Source organism: Macrotis lagotis, chromosome 7 (assembly GCF_037893015.1).
Source record: "Macrotis lagotis isolate mMagLag1 chromosome 7, bilby.v1.9.chrom.fasta, whole genome shotgun sequence".
NCBI lineage: Eukaryota > Metazoa > Chordata > Mammalia > Peramelemorphia > Peramelidae > Macrotis > Macrotis lagotis.
Genome location: NC_133664.1, coordinates 1,837,733 through 1,859,533, shown reverse-complemented (window position 1 = coordinate 1,859,533; position 21,801 = coordinate 1,837,733). Strand labels below are relative to the sequence as shown.

The 21,801-nt window shown below is 48.3% G+C and overlaps 2 protein-coding genes across 9 annotated transcripts in view; one reads left to right on the top strand and one right to left on the bottom strand.

The window, feature by feature from the left end:
* The window catches only part of ICA1 (islet cell autoantigen 1), a 49,007-nt gene extending 32,714 nt beyond the window's left edge, over positions 1–16,293 (top strand). For 6 of the 7 annotated variants that reach the window (XM_074195383.1, XM_074195376.1, XM_074195379.1 and 3 more), the window contains 9 exons: positions 3,558–3,683; positions 4,099–4,197; positions 6,702–6,796; positions 7,145–7,194; positions 8,763–8,825; positions 8,913–8,954; positions 14,257–14,571; positions 15,300–15,395; positions 16,049–16,293. In XM_074195383.1, coding sequence (XP_074051484.1) covers positions 3,558–3,683; positions 4,099–4,197; positions 6,702–6,796; positions 7,145–7,194; positions 8,763–8,825; positions 8,913–8,954; positions 14,257–14,571; positions 15,300–15,395; positions 16,049–16,170 — 1,008 coding nt within the window. In that variant the 3' untranslated portion in view covers positions 16,171–16,293. The remainder of the gene's footprint in view (positions 1–3,557; positions 3,684–4,098; positions 4,198–6,701; positions 6,797–7,144; positions 7,195–8,762; positions 8,826–8,912; positions 8,955–14,256; positions 14,572–15,299; positions 15,396–16,048) is intronic. The other variant, XM_074195377.1, reaches the window with a different exon arrangement.
* A 3,217-nt stretch (positions 16,294–19,510) lies between these two features.
* Positions 19,511–21,801, bottom strand: part of GLCCI1 (glucocorticoid induced 1) — a 47,233-nt gene continuing 44,942 nt past the window's right edge. The window contains exon 7 of one of the 2 annotated variants that reach the window (XM_074195384.1): positions 19,511–21,664. In XM_074195384.1, the coding sequence (XP_074051485.1) occupies positions 21,310–21,664 (355 nt within the window). In that variant the 3' untranslated portion in view covers positions 19,511–21,309. The remainder of the gene's footprint in view (positions 21,665–21,801) is intronic. The other variant, XM_074195385.1, reaches the window with a different exon arrangement.

Sequence of the window (21,801 nt, the reverse complement as noted above, 5' to 3'; positions counted from 1 at the left end):
AAAGTCCATTTTCCCACACCTGCACCAAGTGACCCTGGGCTCTTGCTGCTGTCCTTGGTCCTGGAGGCAGCTCCTGGTGCTTGCTGCAATGAGCCACACAATGATGCATAAAACTCCTAGTCTTGGTGATGTTGCCATCATCCTTCCAGCTCAGCAGGGAAAGCAGCCAGCATCAGGGAATGCATCAGTGCATTAATATTTTAATCATCATTGTGAACAAGGCTCATGTGGTGCTGACTGGCTCCCTATTTCCTAAATTACTTACAAAGCACTGGGACAAAGCAACTCTAAAATAGCAAGTCCCTAATGGCAGATTGGAAAGAGAAGGATCTGGTAGAGAATATTCCAACAATATTGCTCTTATGAGGAAGGAGGGGCCAGGGGAGGGATGGATGATTACCTTTTCACCTGGGTCTCCTCCCCACCCTCTTGGGAACCTCAAAGTGTCTGAAAGGATTTGGACTTGGCATCATCCCCCCAGCATCCTAGCCATCCTTGGAATAGTTGACAGCAATGTCTACAGCAGGAGATGAGGACAAATTGGAAGCATATTCATAGCGCTAAAAAAGAACCCAGCAGAAAATTTCACCATGTCTCAAAGGACTCTAGCAAAAGGACTTGCTCAGCTTGAGCTCACTTTTCCTTTAACCCTGAATGTACTAACAGGAGAGTGTTTCAAGGTAAGGTAAGGCAGCAAGCATTTAGCCAATACTTGTGCTAGATACTGTGCTAAGTAACGGGGATTCAAATACAAGAAAGAAGACAGTCCCTTCCTTCAGTGTGTTAAAGATGAGCTAGAAAGGGGAGAGGCAAGAGACAAAAGGTTCAGGAACAAGGTGTGGATGTCCAGAAAGAAGGATATAAAGTTAGAAGGATAATGAAGGACATCCAGCCTGGGTGCTACCTCAAAATGGAGCCCCAAGAGATGGACTTGCCAATAGGAGAATGAGAGGAATAGCTTAGAAAAGAGATATTTCAGACTGAGAAAGCAGCACAGGCCAATGGAGATTCCATGTGATTAGACAGATGAGGCATGGAATTAAAGTCCAGAAAATGAGATGCAGTCACAGGGGATGCCAAAGCCTTGGGGAGAAATGATTTTATACATTTTATCACCTTACTAAATATCCCTTTCTAAAATCTAAGTCTGGCTTGATAATCAATTCTAAAATTGAAAAGTTTGTCAACAGGTGCTCAAATTATATAAAAATGATCATCTCTTTACCCCTAGAAGCTTGAAGATCCATTGTAGTCATGCTCCATGGGAAAAGGAATTAAGTATGCTTTATTTAGTCTGAAGTAGCTGAATATTTTATTTTTTCTCAATTACATATAAAGACAATTTTAACATTCTTTTTTTAAATTTTGTTACAAATTTTCCCGCTCTCTCCTCCATCTTCCTCCTCCTTGAGATGGTAAGCAATTTGATATTGATATGCAATTATGGAAAAACTTATTTCTGTACTAGTCATGTTATGAAAGAAGATACAGATGAAAAGAAAAAAACAAAAAAACTAAGTGAAAAATAGTATGTCTAATCTGCATTCAGACTTCATCATTCACAGTTGAGTATCATATAATATTGTTGTCACTGTGTACTATATTCTCCTGCTTCTGCTTTCTTCACTTTGCATCAGTTGACAGAAGTCTTTCCAGGTTTTTCTGAAGCCATACTGCTCTTCCTTTTTTACAGCACAATAGTATTTCATCACAATCATATACTCCAACTTGTTTATCCATTCCCCAATTGATGGGCATCCCCTTAATTCCCAATTCTTTATCACCAAAAAAAGCTTCTATAAATATTTTTAAATTTTTAAAAATCTATTTGGGATAGAAACCTAGTAATATAATTGATGGATCAAAGGGTATGCACAGTTTGATAGCCTTTTGGTCATGGTTCTAAGTTATTCTAGCTTGGATTAATTAAAGAGATGCCTTGAAGAAGAGGGACTTGCCAGATACTTCTTAACTTCAGAGAGCAGAACCAGGAGCAAGGGGAGGGGGAAGGGGGAGTTACAAAGAGGTCAATGTTTTCGGAATTCAGGAAGAATTTTCTCCCAATGAAGATTGTCCCAGAGTTGCCTGGTGACCTCCTTTATAATGGAGGTCTCTATGGCCCAAGCTGCATGATCACTCGTCCAATATCTTAGAGAGGGAAGAAATCATATTCAGCCTTGAACTGGAGAAGGGAACCCTGTGATCCCTTCCCCTCAGTGAGATTCTATGAGTAAAGATGAGTTGAGACCCCAAAGCATGAACTCCACTGTTCTTCCAGGCCAGAAGAGAAAGAAAGGTTTGCAAACCTTTCTTTCTCTTCTGGACTGGAGAAGCAGTGGAGTTCATGCATTGGGGAGCAGCTGAATGAGATACTCAAAACTCCAAGCTCAGCAAATGTTCAAATGTCACTACCCTCCCTTGCTTATTATGGCAGTCATTTTGTGAGGGCATAGCAGGCTTCCAGCCCTCCAACTCTTGGAAGGGCTTGTGACTCTGGGGATACAAGATTCAGGTCTTATTCTTCAAGTGGTGGCTTGGCCAAATATGTGGACAAAGCCCTTCTTTCTTGTATCAGGCTCCCTATTTCTCCCCATTTTTGGTAGTTTCTGTAAATTGGAAATATTTGTCATATTTTTCACTAGCAAACAGTGGTCATACCTCTTCTAAATGTCATCAGCATTATTATTATCATGGAATTCAACAAGGCACTTGAACAATTCCAAACTACTTTTAAACTTATGCCCAAGGCTTATTTTTTTTTTCAAGACAATGGGGTTAAGTGGCTTACCTAAGGCCACACAGCTAGGTAATTATTAAGTGTCTGAGGTTGGATTTGAGCTCAGGTCCTCCTGACTCCAGGGCCCATGCTCTATCCACTGCTCCACCTAGCCACCCCCTCAAGGCTTATTTTTTTGGTTCAAGTCTATGACTTTTTGCTTTTCACTAGGCATGGAAACGAACTTCCACTGGTAGAGTTCAGTCTCCCCTTTTGAATCCTAACTGTGGGAGGTGAAGGGGCATGTTCTGTATAACATAGTAGCTAGATTCAAACTCAGGGATCCATGATTCTATCCAATATGCCAGGCTGCTACATCTTTAGGACTTTCCATGTGAAAAGCTCTGGGGTGTGTGTGTGTGTGTGTGTGTGTGTGTGTGTGTGTGTGTGTGTGTGTGTGTTTGTGTGTGTGTGTGTGCGCTTCTATGGCAAGTTTCTCTACTCAAGAAGCTTCTTCCTCCCTCTTAGATCCAAAATGTTACAACTCCAGTATGAGTCAGGGGATGTTTAGGGTCAGCAAAACAATTTTAATATTAGTCTGGGGAAGGCAGAGTTGGAAAGGCCAATCAAGTGTGCCAACAAAACCAAAGAGCCAGACTGTATTTTCACCCCTTGATGATGCTTGCTGGCATTAGAGGATATTGTTGGAGAGCCTGGTCAGTTTCTTTTCAGAGTGACAGAGGGGAAAAATAATGAGTCCAGCCTTCAGAGTCTGGACTCTTAAACTGAAGCTTTGAAAGGGGTCAGAACAGGTGAAGAATGTCTCCTATTAACCTTCCAGGTCCAAGCCCAAGTACGCCATGCAAAGCTCAACTTTGACCAGCTCAAAAGTGATGTGTGTCAAAAAGTGGATCTCCTTGGAGCAAGCAGATGTAACCTCCTGTCTCATGTGCTCACAACATATCAGGTACCTTATGAAGACATTTGGCTGGAATACTGCTGCTATGGAGTACTGGCTGGGAGTCAGGGAGACTGAAGGAAACTTGGAGGACATGGGGATAGGTTAGGCAGGAAAAGAGATAGAGAAGGCACAGTGGCTGAAGGCCCATCCTATGGAAGAAGGCTCAGCCTTGCTCCTTGGGCACCAGATTGAGACCTGATTCTTGGGACATCCCAAGTAGACGGGACTGCTTCCAGAGGCAGGAATGGACTTCCTGTTTCTAAAAGTCTTCAAGTAGATGAAGTAGCTGAGGTTGAGTTAGAAAGGTATCCCCTCTTCACTACGATATGAGCCCCACAACAAGCATGAAAATTGGGACTGGGGTGGAGGTCAGAGTTGGATTATGACCACTTCAATATTCAGCAGATTCCTCTCTTTCCAGACCACCTTGCTTCATTTCTGGGAGAAAACCTCACACACTATGGCAGCTATCCATGAGAGTTTCAAAGGATACCAGCCCTATGAGTTCACTATGTTGAAGGTAAGGATGCCAGAGTGGCCCCTAGAGCAACTTCCTCTCTTATTTTAGCTAGAAGCCACAAATCCTTAGCTTTGCATTGCTGCTAACGTCTACCTGCACCCTAATTCCAGAATCCATTGGCATTGTGATCTTTTACCATGCCACTAGAGTTCTGACCCATGCTAACCTCAGCTCAGCAGTATTTCTGAATGGTCTGCTGTAGTTCAGGGTCTGGAGCATCCAGGGTGTGTGCCCTCTATATCTGGTCTTCTGGAATTTTATCCATTTTGGACACACCCACTGTTCCCACCATAGCATTATCAACACCGCATTGAGAGAATTGGAAGGGATCCTAGGAGTCACTAATTTTTATGAGGATCCCAAGTCTCAGATTTAATGTTTTGTCCAGAGTTTCATAATGATTAAGAGATCTGCAGGGCAGCTAGGTGGTGCAGTGGATAGAGCACTGGCCCTGGAGTCAGGAGTACCTGAGTTCAAATCCAACCTCAGACACTTAATAATGACCTAGCTGTGTGGCCTTGGGCAAGCCACTTAACCCCACTGCCTTGCAAAAAAAAAAACTAAACTAAAAAAATGATTAAGGGATCTGAACCCAGACAGTCTTGATTCCCAAGCCTAATGCTGAATTCCCTGTCACATGCTGACTCCAGTATGTGGATTTCTAAATGGAAGAGAACCTAAATAATCCTAACTAGACCTATTAACTGAGAAGAAATACAAACATTTTGTCTGTTCTGTTTCTGCTCACTTAAATCAGTAATTTCTTGGTTGGAGCTGACCAGTGTGTGTGTGTGTATGTGTGTGTGTGGGGGGGGAATGTGCAATTGTGTGTGGACTGAGCCCTTGCTTGTGTTAAAGGTCAAGGTTCAGAAGCTCAAAGGATTTCAGTATCACAAGTTAAAGGAGGTGGCCCTGATGACATGAAAGGGAATTAGAGGAAGCTTCATCTGGACAGGGTGTGCAGACCAGAGTAGAAGCCAGAGGAGGCCTGAGAGGTAGAACCACCTAAAAAGCTGTGGTCACTTTCCAGAACAGGTGACATGGCTTGCTTTGTCCACATGGGTCAGAAGGAAGCCTTTAGATTTTCTTTTGGAGGCTCAGCCTTCCATAGCTGCAGGATGCTAAAGTTGATCATTTAGAAAGCACTCTTCTACAATTAGGTGCTACAGCCACAGACCTTTCTCACCCATTTCTCCTCCCAAGGAGGGCCTGTGTTTCCTCATCTCCTGGTTCCATCCCTATTACCCACAGAGACATCCAAGTCCATCTGAATTCTTCTATCTCCACTAGCAATGACTCTATATCATCCCAGTGTCAGAAGGTCCAGGCTTCCATTTCCCCTCCCTGCCCCCTGTTTCTATCTCTCTGTTTGCCTCTCTCCTCTTCTCTCCTAACTTCTCTGTAGGTTCTGAGTCAACTGACCATCCTTGCTCAATCTGCTTTGCTGTCCCCATGTTCCACTCCTTTTTCTCGAGTGTCTGTCAAGTCTTTATCTATCTTAGGGTCTCTTCTCCATTCACTCACTCTCATGATCTCATCTGGGATCAATTATCCCCATACATATAATTTCCCAATAGTTATCTAGTCCTGGGCTCTCCTGGACTTTAATCTCACATCACCAATGGTCAATTAGAATGTCCCACCTGCATGTCCTCTATTTATTACAAACTTATTCTTTCAAAAAGGTATTCATTTTATCTCCCTCTTTTCCCTCTCTCCCTCATTGAGTTTGGTTACCACCACGTTTCCAGCCTCCTGGTTTGTATCTTTAGCCTCCCTCACCCCTATGTCCAGTCCATTGCTTTGTCTTGTCTGTGCTGCTCAGGCCCCATCTCATTCCTCCATCTTCTTCTCAGGGTTTCCCCAAGAGCAAGGACTGTTTCTTTTTACCTTGCCAGGTCGGCCTCTGGCTCAGGTGTCTGGGACAGAATCAAAGTTTATCAAGCACTTTAGGCTGAAGGTGTGATTTGGTTATGTGACGTTTAGATCCTTTAAGTGAGAGGAAAAACCAAAAACAATTAGCAATAAAATCTGGGTTTTCTTTAAGGAAAATAACCCTCCTTCAGTCTGTAGACTGCTGCTGTTTATCCTAGTGACGCTTGGAAAATGGAAACTGAGGCTGGCAATAACCTGGGGGTATGGTGGTCCAAATCTATAGCAATGACAGAGACAACCCAGAGACTATGGGATCACAGGTTTGACACCTAAGTAAAGTGAGGCTCCAGCTACAGGTGTCTCTGGACTCCAGGCAAGGGGTCTCTTGGTGGGGTAGCAGAACCCCTCTTCTCTGAGTAGCTTTGACCTTAGGAGAGTTGGGCTCTAGAGAGCAGTGGGCCTCCCTCTGGCAGAGCTCGGTTTCTGCCAAATTCTCCCACCAGCCTTGCACCTGATCCCTATGTTTCTGGTCACTTTGGTGTAATGAAGGAACCTGCTTGGACTAGGGCATCCAGTCTGACCATCTGCCCTTTGTTTCTCCTTTTCCCTATGTCTGGATCATGATCCAGAGCTTACAGGACCCTGTAAACAAATTAATAGAAAATGCGGAGAAGGAACAAGCCCAGAAAGAAAGCACAGAGAGCGAACCTCAGAAGCCAGACCCGTAAGTGGGGTCCAGCCTCCATCTGATAAACATCCTTAACAGAGCAGAGCAGTCCCTGGTCTCTTCCTCAGTTTAGGGGGCTTCTGTGCTGAAGGGGTGGAGGGGGGATAATGTGGCACTGAAAAAGATGAGGGATTAAGGGGTTAAAGAGGGGGTTTCTCCTTTTTTCTTTGTTGTCACAATGAGGGTGATGCCATTGGCCAAGGAGGCAAAGGAGTGGTTTCTCCAACTTGCCTACAAATGGTCAGCCCAGAATTGAGATGGGCCCTATGCATGCAGCAGGTCCTTAAGCAATGCCCCCAGATGTCCACAGATGACTGAGCAATCTAATTTTCTGTTCAATCGAAGGTTGATATCATTAGATGTGGAAAACTCTGACAAGAAATCCACTTCTGGAGGTAGGTTCTGCATTTCTTTGGCCTTTGCTCATGGGCACATGCTGGGGCAAGGCAGGCTCTGAAGAATTATAGGTTATCGGGTGGCTAGGTGGCGCAGTGGATAAAGCACCGGCCTTGGAGTCAGGAGTACCTGGGTTCAAATCCGGTCTCGGACACTTAATTACCAAGCTGTGTGGCCTTCGGCAAGCCACTTAACCCCGTTTGCCTTGCAAAAACCTTAAAAAAGACAGAAAGACAGAAAGACAGAAAGAAAGAAAGAAAGAAAGAATTATAGGTTATCCTAGATGGTGCTTGCCTGTAGAGAGACCCAAACAAAAATGCCGACCCAACCATTTTCTATAAGATGCTTTTTTCTGATCTCTCCAACTCTTAAGTAAACGCACATAAATCCCAACAGCTGGCAGGGCCTTCCTTTCAGAACAGCCCTTCCTGGGATATAAAATGAGGAGCCTGCACTTAATGGTCTTAGAACTTCCTTCCACCTCCAGAAGGTGGATCCTGGAATTGGGTGGGTCACTGCTTCAGGCTGCCAAGGTCCCCCCATGCCCAGAGGACACAGGACCTATGGGCTGGGTCCCCAGGAGAGGGACTGCTTCACTGTCCATTACTTTCTCTGCCTGGCTGGGGCTGGTCATCTTCTCTCAGAGGGGAGCCAGAGGACAGCCTGAACAGGAAGAGTTCACACATGTGCTCATGTACACATTTTCAGACAGCACATATATGCACACACATAAGCATGTGCACACACATATTCAGACATACCATTCATTCTCCTTGCTGCCCTCACCTCCTCCTCCAAAGGAGGAAGGGGGAACAGGACAGATCCCTCCAGGTTTCTTGAGCTTGAAGGGAAGAGAGGTGAGTGTCCAAGGGCAGAGTCTTGCCTGGCCTCCTCCCCCTTTGGAATGAGGAGAAACTCAGACCTGTCAAATGCTCTATGACTCAGTTTCCCTATCCAAAAAATACTGCAGCCACTTTAGCTTGTACTACACATACTTCTGATGGTCTGACCATTAAAAGTCAAACTTAGGGGCAACTAGGTGGTGCAGTGGATAGAGTACCAACCCTGGAGTCAGGAGTACCTGGGTTCAAATCCGGCCCCAGTCACTTAATAATGACCTAGCTGTTTGCCTTGCCAAAAAACAAAAACAAAAACAAATCAAACTTAGAAGGGGAGGGTCAACTTTAGCACCTCAGAGTCCAGGCCCCACAAGGGCATTGGTTCTGTATCCTTCATGCAAGCCTGGAATATGAGTATGGCTTCCTCATAATTACCTGGATTGATGGTGAGAGAAGGAACATTTTTGCCAATTTTGGGATAGGTCCATCTTTCCTTTGGCTTTCTTGAAATGGACATTTTCTACCCTGGCCAGTATTTTGGGGCTTCTTCCCCGCAGGTTCCCTTCCTAAGAATGTCTGTTTGAATCCCCATGTGTCTGACCTCCTTGGAGCTAGCTCTAGTCAGATAGCTGGCCTGGTGATGCTGCCCTCTCCTGTGATGGGAGCTGGCCCAAGGCTATGGGCGGTGCTGAAGTGGTACCAAGCAACCTTTTGTGTTCTGATTACAGCCGAAGATGGCAAGAACATCTTCTCCACTTTGGGAGGGAAGTGTAACCACATCCAGTGCTCAGGTAAGTGAGAGTAAAAGGCCTGGCTCCAGCTTGTCATGCCGACTTGAATATGCTGACTTGGTTTTTCTACTTTCTCTCCCTCTAAAGGAACCATTGATGAACTGTTGGACCTGAAGCCACTAGAGACAGGTAAGAACGATCAACTTCTCAGGGGCATTAATAATTCTGAGGTTTAAGAAATCCAAGTTTATGGAAAATTTCACTGCTGTCACACTTTAAAGTGAATGACTTTCTCAGTGCCTATGAGCTGTCTCGTGCAGGTTAAAGCATGGCCAGCCTCAATAGGAGAGCCTCTGAGGCCTTCCCGCCAGAGGTCCAGAGGCATGGCCCTGTTGCTTTCAGCCTGACTTTGAAGGCCATGGTTATTCAGACCAGCCCATTTAAGAGGAAGCTGCTAGATGCCAGGGAAGAGAAGTCCAAGGAGTCACTCCTGAACATCTCAAGCAGGTCACCCCTATCTACCTTGGCCAGGGAAGGTCTGCAGGGTTTTCCTGCTTTTGGCCATCCCTAGTGTGGCTCATGGTCCCTGAAGTTTTCACCTAAATAATAAAGCAATCCTATTGTTTGGCATGGGGCACCAAACTGAGCTGGTCTCTTTAGTTAGATACCTCAGCAGATGGAGTTAACTGGATCTTCAGGTTGCCCCAGCGGGCTACAAGTGGTATGGAGGCACATCTGGAATGTGTCAGATTTATAAGCTTACTTGTGAAAGGCTTTCTTTGCCACCTCCTCCTATCATCGAGATTCAGCCAGCATCAACCGTGACAAAGATGTTTGTCCCTAGCCACCCACCCACCCAGCCACATTCAGAAAGAGGAAGTCAGAGATCTGAGCCCGAAGAATCCCATAGAGGACCTTATTGACATGTCTCCTTAGAACTGGCCCAGACTGGCTGCATCTAGGTAAAGCAGCTCCCACCACTGGGCAAGGCCCTCAAGGCACTGACCTTCTGGCCCTCTCCCTGGCAGGCTCCAATAGTTGCTCATTAGCCAGAATCTGTGAAATGCAGCCTTACCAAATCTGAGCCAAAGGGAATTCCAGAGACTCTCTCTGAGCAAAGAATCCTTCACCCCAGTCCCACTCCCAATCCTGGAGGCTTTTTTGGAAGCTCTCCCATGAGGGGGAAATTTCCTCCTTTCTCTGTTATCCTGCTGCTTTGGGGTCAAGCAGAATATTTCCACAGGCCAATCCTTCTTGAGGCAAATCCTTATCAGGCCTTTCAGTGATGCTCTAAGACATGTCATGAAGGTCCTTGCCCACCCCGAACTGTGGGGCCCAAGGCTGCGCATGATCCAGGGGCTCAGGTCTAGTCAGATAGAGACAATACCTAAGAGGGGAGGGACAAGAGAGAGAAACCCCCATATCAGTCCCGTGGAGTCCAGAGGGGATGAGAATAAGGCTGGCCCAGGCACACCCTGAAAATGGACCAGGACAGTCAGAGGAGGAGAACCTCTGTGTGGCAAAGGAGTTGCAGGGGCTGGGCCAGGATGAGGGGGCAAGTGCCTGCTGGGGAGAGTCAGACTGAGGTCAGTGATGCCTGAGGGCCCCAGACCCTCGGGTTTTCTCCCCAAGAATCTCTGTGCCTCCAGGCCTCCCCACTCCTGGAACTGTGACACGGACTGAAATTCTATTTTCTTAATCCCATCAAAAAATAGCCAGTTTTCTGATCCCTTCTTAACTAGCCATATAAATGGCCTCCAATCTAGAGTCAGGAGGCCCCCAAATTCAAACCTAACCCTAATCCTAACCACACCCTCTGATACTTCCTAGCTGTGTGACCCTGGACAAGTCATATCTGTGACCTCAGTCAACCTCATTAGCTCGCACCCCTTGGGACTATTATAAGAGTTAAATGAGATCTTTGAAGCACATGGCACATGCAGTGGAAGTCAACATTTCTTCTCTTTCCTTCCCTGCCTGCCCACATATGGCAGGAACACTCAAAGTCTGTGCATGATGCACCTGGAGATGCAGCTGCTAGCATTCTGGGGAGGGTCATGTCAGGGTGGCAGGCATTGCCATTCCTAGGGCCCACCTCATCTTTCTGTGGCCAGAGCTGGATGGAATGAGAAAGAGAATGCAGGTCAAAGGAACGGGAATACTGCCTTAAACAAAGGTCTTGTCAGCATTGGTGAGTCATGTTATCTCTGAGACTCAGTTTCCTCATCTGTAAAAGGGGGAATAATAATAGTGCCTACCTCAGTCTCATAAGGATCAATGTGTAAAGTGCAAGTATATCAAGGGTTAGACAAATGCTATTTTGCTGTGAGTTTTAATACGTTTTTGTTATTGGCTGTCCCCGGAAGCTTCTGGCAATGCCCAATTCTCAGGTTCCAACCCTTTAGGCAGGACTCTGAACCCCATCTGAAGCTGCCCACACTCAGCATCCCCTTCCTGCATGGCCTCCTTTCCCTGTCCTGTTCAGGGCTTTCCTTAGCCTCCTTGTATCTTCTTCTTACTCTTAAGCATTCATTTTCTCCTTTCAAGAGATACCCCAATAACATAGACTTAGTGTTGGCCAAATCCTAGTTTAAAAAAAAAACTAACAGGGAAAAGAAAACCTGGTGATGGAAACTGAGTGCAGAATTCATTGAGTTTCCAATCACCCACAACGACTGGTTTCTTCCAAGACTTCATCTTGAAAAGAAAGGGATGGGTTCCTTCCAGTCTCTACTTCCCCTCAGGTGCTCCTCAGCCCCATGGGCATCCTCAAGGAAATGGACCCCATGCTTTCACCTCCTCCCACGTGGACAAGTCACCGCTTGTTCTGTCTCCACTGGACAGATCATTCATCTTGTCTCTCCAGATGACTTTACTGTTCTATTCATTAGGTATCACAAGCTTCCTTTAACCAGAATACCACAAATAGGAAGTTACCAGTCTAGTCTATAGGAAACAGAAGTTTCTCTGTAAATCTCCACCTTACCCTTCCTTGATCCCCTTTTCTTCCTTAGTCTCAAAGACAATACTGCCAGCTGACTTTGTCCGCAAAGTGGTACTCAAGTAACATGCTGACACTCCTGCCATTACCCTTGGCAGACCAATGCCAAAGTTCAGGGGTCCCCTGTTCAGGAAGTTTCTATTTTCCTTGGTCTGACCTTGTCCTCAAGAGGCCATTAAAATCTATTGAAGATCAAAAAGATCCTGGGAGGAGAGGTGGGATGAATAGCTATTAGTGTGCTCGGCCTCAGCTCCCGGACAAAGCCCTTTTCAGTGCCCATAGGAGCTGGGCTTCAGTATGGTTCTGTTTCCTGCTGGGCAGATCACTCGACTCTGCCAGTGGCTGGGGAAGAAGCTGGCTCCCTTGGGGCGCTGTCTCTTAACCTCCTACCCTGGATATGCTGGTCCTACGGGGGGGGGGGGGGGGTGTGGCAAGCTCAGACTCTATGATGGGGAAAAGGGCAGCAATTTTCTTTCAAGGGTGTGCTTAGAACTGCTTTTTTTTAAAAGGTGGTTTTGGGGGCAGCTAGGTGGCACAGTGGATAAAGCACTGGCTCTGAAGTCAGGAGTACCTGGGTTCAAATCTGGACTCAAACAATAATTACCTAGCTGTGTGGCCTTGGGCAAGCCACTTAACCCCATTTGCCTTGCAAAAACCTAAAAAAAAGGTGTTTTTAAACAGGTTCACTCTTTCCAAAGGCTGCAGTGATGCCAAGCAATTGACCCAGACTTCCCCCCTTCTGGCATGCTTTGCTAGCCTCCCTGTCCCTGTGTGTGATGCCATCTTGGCCACATCAAGTACAATAGACAAGGGTGCTGCTATTGGACTTCTGAGGAGAGCAGCCAAAGGGTCTTGAGACTGTCATATGAAAACTGGTTGAAGAAAGAGGGATGGTTAGCTTGGAGAAGAGGAGGTTCAGGGAGGCCATGACTGAAAGGTCACGTGGACAAGTGATTTCCCTATTTCAGTCCAGCCCTGGTGGTCAAATCAGGAGCCGTGGGTAGGAGTAGCAGAGAGACTTCTTAGCCATTACAACCACCACAGCATGGGGTAGGCTGCCTGGGTCATAGCGAGAAGCAGCTTGGCCTCAGACATGAGTCCCAAGACCTGGGATGACTGCATGAGAGGAGGCGAGACTTCCTGCCAATCCAGACCTGGGGGGTCCTCCTGGGGAATGCAGTCCACTCCCAGTTAGAAGGCTGCATGTCCTAACCACTGGGGGGCTTTCTCCAGTCCCTTGTGGGTCTCTGTATGGGCCCATTTCCTCTTCTTCCCGAGGAGGTAAGAGTGTGCTGGCCAGACTTCTTGAAGCTGAGGAGAGCCAGTCCAGCCCAGTCTTGGGCCTTGGGGGAGTCCTGCTCCACTTCTTTCTAGGGATCAGCAGGCAGCATTTCCTGGCACCCTCCAGGCTTGGGGCAATGAATTGTCTCAGGTTGTTGTCACCCCAGCTGGACAGGCCAGCATCACCCTCTGGGGATTGCCCACTGGTGGCTCCATCACTTTCATTTCGTTGGCAGTTTGAGTGAGGGAGAAACTGAAGACAACAAAGAAGGGTCACAGTTATTGTCTGAGACAGGGTCCTCAGAATGATCTGGAAAATACAGGAGGGAGACCCTTTTATACCCTTTTATGATATTAAGATCTTTTCATTTCCCATACAGTAAATATTGATGGATGTGACCCAGATAAAAAAGGGAGTTTGGGGATGGAATCATTGATAATCAATAGTGTAATAGGATCTGAGAAGTGTTGGTCCAAAGGAACAGGTCAGATTGTGCTTTGTCAAGGCCATGGATCGGGCCTGGGCACCACAGAGACAAAGGTGAAGTCATTCTTGCCCATGAATGTTGAGGAGGGTCAGGAAAGGTCTCCCCTAGGAGGTGGTCTCAGGCCTAAACCTCAAGAAAAGCTAGGGACTCTGGAGCAGAAGAAAGGTGCAAAGTGCTTTCCAGGCAGGGGCTCTAGCCTGTGCAAAGGTTGGGAGGTTGGAGGTGGAAGGAACAGCTAGGCTCTGGCCCATGTGAAGGGGAGGTTTGTGTCATTGTGCCAGGAAAGCTGGGAATCAATCGGCCAGGTTGTGAGGGACTGAAAAAGTGCCTCAACAGTGACAAACAGGAAAGCAAACTTTGTTCTTAAGGAGGGGGAAGAAGTGAAGCCCTCCCCCCACCCGCCTTTGCTTCCTTAACTGGAGGAAGCTCTCTCATTCTTTGCCCACTCCTGAGCTCTGGAAATGCAGGACAGGGCCTTGGTGAAGGTGCCAACCCCTTTGGGCAGACTTCCTGGGAGGAAACTAATGCCAGCTCTTTGAAAGCCCTTTGGGCTTTTTAGTGGAAAGATTTCAGTTTTGTCCCAATTCATTCCTAGAAGATGGATATGATTGTGGGGGGGGGGGGGCTTTAACCCTGGGGTCTCTCAGTGGTGCCCAGAGGAGATGCCTCAGTGCATCCGAGCTCCTTGAAAATCCTCTCATCTCTCTCCTCTTCCTTGAAGAGCAGGCCCCCCTTCCTGGGCCTCTGAGGTCACTTGGATCAGCGCCCATGGGTTCCTTTCCAGGGGCCTCCGAATCTGACCTGGGTGACAAGGACGACATGCAGCTGCTCAATGAGATTCTCAATGCATCTTCCCTGGATGAGGGGGACTTCAGCAAAGAGTGGACGGCTGTCTTTGGGGATAAGCAGACACCAGAGCCCGTGGCCTCGGCCGTGCCAGGAGAGCCAGAACCCGGAGCGCCCCTGCTGCCCTCGAGTTTCCTCCCTTCTCAGCTCCTGGACAACAATCTGCACGACTTCCAATCGTCCCTCCAAGGTCAGTGTCCCAGCAGCATCCAGAGGAAAGGCATGCAATCCCAGTGCACTCTGCTTTTCTCTCTCCTCTTTCCACGGTCATGGCCTCAAGAATCAGAGCCATATTTTGGGTTAGAATACCCTGTTAGATTGAAAACACATTCCTCAAGTTCTGCCCTTGTCAAGTCATCCACCAGCATCTCAAACCAGGGCTGTGCTGGGCCTGGTAAGCTAGGGGTTAGACCCTTGCCTTGGAGCAAGCTCCCGTCCTAACAGGGTTGGAGAGGAGTGGTCGGGTTCCCAAGAAGAGCTGCAGACAAGGCAGGACCACATCTGATGAGGGAGACCTTACAGACAACTGTGCAAGCCAGATGGGAATGGGCTGAACCAGAGAATCTCACAGGGAAGGCCCTGAGCATGGAAGGCTTCCTTCAGGCTGAGGCTGGACAGAAGCCATTTAGAGAGAGGGCCCAAGAGGGAGGGCTTTTCCAAGTAGGGCAGGTGGCTGGTGAACTGGAGAAGACCAGGGGGTTGGAGGTAAGAAAATGCCCAGAGGTCTGCTCCCAAAAAGATGGTGACTGTGGTCGAGGAAGCTGTTGGCCACAACTCTCCCCCCGCATGAGGGCCAAACTAAGGAAGGTAGGTAAGGGGCAGTCTTAGGAGTCAGCGGTCCAAGGTGGGGTCAGAGCGAGTCTGAGATAGAAGGCAGGGATCACCCCGCTTCAATGCAGTGTGGCTGTTGGATTTCAGGTTGGAGAGAGAGTCCGGGCAGTCCCCCATCCACCTGTAAGCCCGAGGTTGTCCCAAAGCCCACTAGTCAGAGCAGCAACATGCCCCCTGTGAAAGGTGAGTCTCTTCTGGTAGTGTTCGTGGGTCACTGCTTTGTGATGGGCTTGTTGGGGGTGGGGAGAATGACCCTAAGATGTGCCCTTTGACCTTACTGCTCCTTGGACTACCAAACCGACTCTGGCAGGGCTGGGTCCAATGCTTCATTTTCAAATGAAAAGAATACAACTTCAGTCCCGTTTTGAGACTGACTGGCACTTACCAGCTGAGTGACTTGCCAGGGCTCAGTTTCTTCATCTGAAAAAATGGGGGGTAACAGTAGTTACTTAACACACACCAGTAGTGAAGGAGTTCCGGCTGCCTCCCAGGTCACTGTGAGAAAAGCCCTTTGTGATCTTCATGCGACCCAAGACTATGAATTTATTGCCCTAAAAATGAGTCTTGTCAGGAGTCTCTAGAGCAGCTGCAAGAGTGCAGAAGTTGGGAGGGAAGGCAGAGGGGGCAGGTGAGTCCTGAGGGGATCCACATAAGGACCTGAGGGTTCAAGGCCCTCCCAGCTAGGGTGAAGGCAGCAGGGCAAGGGGTGTGAGACCTGACTATAGGGGGAAGGCGATGCAGGGCAATAGTGAAGGGATGTCAAGCGTGGGGAGGTCTTGGCCAGCCTGGCATCAGCTGCAAAGCACTGGTGGCCAATGTGTGTCCTCCTCCCCCAGAATCTGAGAAGAATGCCCGAGACCTGAGGGCCTGGTTCAGCCTTTTTGCCGATCTGGACCCGCTGTCCAACCCAGATGCTGTCGGGAAAACAGACAAGGAGCATGAGCTGCTCAATGCCTGAGAGTATGGCCAGCAGGCCCCTGTGGGCACCCCTGCTGCCGCTGTGTGGTCACACCATCTCCTGAGTGAATGTTTCTGTGCCATGACAATAAAAGGGGAAGGCTAGAAGCCCCATTTATATTGCTACTGCCGCCTGCTGGTGTTTGGTATTCCTTCTTGCTTGGATGGATTGGTTTGTGGGGTCCAAGGCAACTGTGGGCTTGGAATCAGGAAGACCTGAGTTCAAATTTAGCCTCAGGGGCTGATTTGTGTGTGACCCTGGACAAGTCACTTCCCTTCTAATCTGCCCCAGTTTCCTCATCTGTGAAATGAAAACATGAATAGTAACTATCTCCCAAGATGCTTGTAATGATCAAATAAGTGAATATTTGTAAAGCACTTGGCAAACCACTTACTACAGAAAAGCTTATTCTTAGGATTGATTCATCATATGTGACAGTCAATTCTTCAGATCATTTCTAGCCTCCACTTTTGCCATGCCTACAGTAGTGCTACCCGAATGACAAGTGGAAACACAAATGATGACCCCCCCCCAGTTTGATGGACAAGAGCCTGGGGGTTCTGGGGCAGCCCAGAGATCAGCAGCAGCAAGACAGGCAGAGAGCTCTGTGGGTCAAAAGCAGCCAAATCATCTGCTTTAGGGCTTCCTTTGGTGGGCTGTCTCCCACCCTTTAGATGCTAAGCTCACTGAAATCAGGGGCTCATCCCCAGCAACTGGCATAGTGCCTGATCCAGAGGTTTTTGTTCATTGATTGACAGCTGCCAAACGGATGTCCATCTAGGCCCATTGTTCATGTACCTGGTTACTCCTCCAGCTTGGGAATTCTCCAGGCTTAGAGCAACTAGCAAAGTGCCACCTCCAATCAGAAGAGCTGTGGAGATCTCTCATTTGGCTTTTGCCCAGGTAAACTCAATGGCCTCTTCTCCATCCTCACGCTCCACCTCTCTTCTCGAGGATTTTGTCCTCCCAGCTCTCTGGCCACTGCTTCTCAGGTTCCTTTGCTGGATCCTCTTCCAGATCATAGGTCCCTCAGGTTCTTCTCTTCTTCATGACCTTGTCAGCTCCCATGGGTTTAGTTACAATCTTGCTACTGATCCTCAAATCTACCTTTCCGGCCTTGATCTCTGTTGACCTGCAGATGCCTTTTGGCCAACTCAAACTGAACGTCCATCAGATATTTTAAATTTGCGATGTCCAAATCAGCTTCTTTATTTTTCCCCTGACTCTCCCCCAATCATCCTCCCCTATTCCTCTAGAGGGCATCCTCTCCAATCTTCCAGCCTTGCCACCTCTGAACTCTTCTCTATGCATTGCCATTTCCTTCTCCAGCTCATTTTACAGATGAGAAAACCAAGGCAAATGTGAAGTGACTTGCCCAAGGTCACATAGCTAGGAGGGATCGGAGGCCAGATGCGAACTCTAGAGATGAGTCTTCTGACTCTAGCTCATTATAGAGACTCTAATAGGAAGTCTTCCCAACCCTTTGATGCAGGAGCCTTTCCTCAGTTCCTGACTGTACATAGATTTCTTTTGTAAATCTGGTTGCATGCTGTCTCCCTGACTGTAAGCTCAAGGGCAGGAGCTGCATTTTGGTCTAGCACAAAGTGAGCGCTTGATCAGTATACTGATTCTGGCCAGAGCATCAATGGATGCACATTTTTCTCACCTATTCCCAGGGCTTTTTTCTACATGTTAAATGACACAGCTGAGTCTTGGCTTCTCCACCTCTCCATCATTTGGTTACTGAGGAGATGAATGACCCACAGTGGGCTCTTGAGATGGCCAATGTGGGGAGAGTGCCTGACATTGACGCACCTTTAAAATTGCACCAGTTTTGGCCCAGATTTCTTCTATTCTTTGGTCAGGTCTAATCATGAACTGGCCTTCTTCAGTGCCCTCCTCATGAGGGCTGAGGGAGGGATAAAGAAAGGAGGGAGGGAGGGAAAGCATAGAGAAGAAAGGAATCATTCATCCATGCTTACTCTCTGCCAGACACTGCACTTTGCTTCAGAAGAGAATAGGAAATAAGCTTGGGGTCCTCCAAGGAAGGCAGTGCCCACAGTGCCTCTCAGGGCACTGAGCTCTGACCCGGCTACTTAACTCAACCTGGGAGGCCTCAGCTGCTGCGGAGGTCACAGGCAAGGGCAGGGAGCCTGGACACAAACCCTGGGTATAGACAACTTGGGATCCAAAAGAAGGCACAGCTCACACACAAAAGCTCATGGCCCCACTCTGCCTAAATACAGGGTTCAAAAGGTCCAATCAACTGAAGTGATTCTTCTGACAATTCCAAATGGTTCTTCAGAATTGCTGGATCAATTTGCAGCTCCCCCAACAACGTATCAGTGTGCCCATCCTCTACTGATCAGGCTGCCATTACTACCCATCCCTTCTCATCATGCACTCGCTGTCTCCCATCGTCCACTTCTGTGCAGCCCGCACTCATCTGGAATGTACTCCCTCCTGATCCGGGCAAGCCTGCAGGTCCTCCATTCTGGCCATCAGGCCTCACAGTGCAGCCTAGGCTCACACCAGTCACTCACAGTAAGCTTGCAGACCACTGAAGCCCCCAGACCCTCTTCAAAGGAACTTTTGTCTAGCCTTTAGACACACTGGAGTGGCTGGTTCTGTGAAGGCAACCAGACTCGGCAAACCCTGGCCAGTCTCAGCCTCCCTTTGCTGATGGGCTGGGAAATCTTCCCCAACCAAAATGTCCAGGAGCTTTGACCCTTGATGCACAGAGGGATGGCCAGATAGCTCCATGGAGAGGCCCAGCCTTTAGTCCTTCCACTCACTCAGAGTCCATAAGCTTTCCTAAGCCTAGTAATAAGACAAAACCAAAGAAATACCCCAGGAAACAGCCAGGGCAATGCCCATCATCAGAAGCTGTTTTACCTTGTTAAAAACATTATATTTCTACAAATCTTTTGGGCATAACATCACAGACAATGGAAGTTCTGGAAGTTCTGTCCCTGTATTTGATATCCTGAAGTTTCTAGTAAGCTCCCAGTGGGAAACATAACATCAGTCATCCAGGGCTTTTTCTTGGGAAAGTAGGTTTGTGACCTAAAGAGGACCCTGAACACCCCTCTACAGGAGTGTAAGCCAAAGTCACCCAGACTGTGGAGGTTGCTGAGATCCTTAGCATAGTATCTGGTAGATGGGCACCCTCACCCACCCCGTGTGGCCTCCAAACAGCACCACTCCCACATGGCACCATACTTTGTGCTCCCCCAAACACAGAACCCTGTGTGTCCACCAAGGCATCACCCCCAAATGCCCCCTAAATAGCACCCCATGTCCCCCATGGCACCACCCTATGTGTTACCCCAAACATAGCACAGGGACAACTTTTTACTAATAGCTTTATTTAAATAAGACACGGGAATTTCTCTACTGGAAAAGTACAAAACAAAAGCCAGCCCTGCCCTTGGGTAAAGGAAGCCACAGCATCATTTGGTACCCGGCCTCACAGGACAGCATCAGACCAAACTGAAACAAGGCTGGCAATGTCTCCGAGTCCCACGAATGGGACATCTGAGCTCAGCAGCTTCCTGGGAATTTACATGGAAAAGCAGAAGCTCCAACACAGCCGGTCCAAAACCTAGGAAACACGCATCAGGAACAAGGGGCAGCACAATGAATAAGGGGGAAAAGGAATTCATGGAATGTCACCATCAATCTCCCGCATCAGGGAAATCCAATTCTCCCCACCTCCCTCCCTTCCTTTGGTCCTTCTTTTCCCTTCCCCTCCTCACATTCAGGACGGTCACTGCTGCCAGATGCCCAGCTAAATAGGACACTAGAAGTTACTGGAGCTTCCATTACCACCAGGGAACTGGCCTTTCCTACCTTCTTCCCTCTCCTCTCCATCAAGACCTGAGAGCATGAAGGTAAAAGAGTTGAAAAATTGATTTTCCACATTAAAATGAAAAAAGATGACCAAGTCCTTTGCTCCATGAAAGTATCTTCTGGTTGGACACTGACCAACCATTGTGAAAGAACAAAATAGGCTGGGGGTGGGGGTGGGGACATGGAAGCCAATGATTGTGGGAGGAAGGTTACGGAGCATTCTTTATGGCTAAGGCCTCCAGAGGCCCTTTCCCTTACACTTCCCACAGGCAGGAGACCAGCAGAAATGACTGACAAAAGACACAAAGAGACAAAGCTACAGGAAAGGGCTTCTAGCTGCTTCTCCAAGTCACCAAGGAATCATCAGTTGACTTCTTTCTCAGCTCATCCAACAACAGAACCGTTTCTGGCCCCAAATGTCACTTGATACATCTCAAGCTTTATATGGTGGAGGTGAGAAGCCAGAAGACTGTCCCTTTTCAGCCAGAAAACGAAGGGCTAATTTCCAAAGGAGAAACTCATGGAGACAAGAGCAGGGTGTTCCCGCGAGTGGGGCATCCCCACTGGTCCTTCCCACTTGGGCATACATTGCCTGCAACCTTCTAAGAGTTGTGAAGCACTCCCCATTTCACCCCCATGCTCCTGCCCTTCCCCCAGGAGGGGACACCGGGATCTTGCTCCTGCTGCTGGCCACCCCTGCCCAGGATCCCCCTCCTCGGTCTTCTTCCAAGAAAGTGGAATGGAATGAGGAAAGATTAATGCAGAGAGATGTCGCTGTGACACCTTGTCTTTGCCGATATGATTTACATTCCAAGTTACCTGAGTTAGACTTCAGCTGAAGTACCTGAAACGAGGCCACAGGGCAGGCACTGCGCGATGGCGGGGCCAAGGTCTTGGGCGTCTGGTGGTTTTTGCATCATGTGCGTCACAAACACCTGGATCGATTGTGGACACCAGCCACAGCACAACCAGCCAACTTCCCTCCGGACAGGCAACTTTCTGATGCAGAAGGACTTGGAGCAGACCACAGGACACGGCACTCATCTGGTCAGACGGACACTAGAAAATGCATAGTCTCCACTGAAAATGCTGAATGAGCTACACGTTGTGCAAGCATCACTGCTTTCCACAAAACAAGAAAAATAAAAACTGCTCAATTCGAGGCCTGTCCCCGCCAAGAGCAGCGAGGAAAGCTCCTCTGGGATGCTGAGGCTTCTCCACCACTCCATGCAGACGTCCGAGCGGCTATGCTGACCGGGTTCTGAGGGCGAGGGCCTGCTCCCCTTCTTAGATGGCCACGTAGTTCTGAGACGAGGCCCGCTCCTCGGCCTGACGCTCGCTCAGCAGCGGGGGTGGTGGGGGTGGGCACGGTGGTGGGATGGTGACCTCTGCCACCGAGTCCACAGCGCTGGTATCATCTGACAGAGACGAGAAGGCCACCCGTGCTGACAGTTGCTCAACAGTCAGGGCACTCAGAATCGGGCTCTGACCGGAGCCTGGAGAACTCTTGAGCATCAGGTCCGAGGCTGGCAGGAGAGGACCCAGGAGCCGTACCGGGCAGAAGGCAGACCCAGTTGGAATGAAGTTCACCTTGTTTTTGTCAGGACATGAAAAGAGAGGGGCCGAGATGGGCTGGCGAGCCCTAGACAGGACAAAAGGACACCATGAGCAACAGGGGAGTCTGAAATCCAGAATATCCCGAAAGTCACAGGACCAGAGGAACAAAAACTCCCAAAGGAAGACCCCCAGTGCCCATCTCCCTCTGGACAGCTGTGGGGA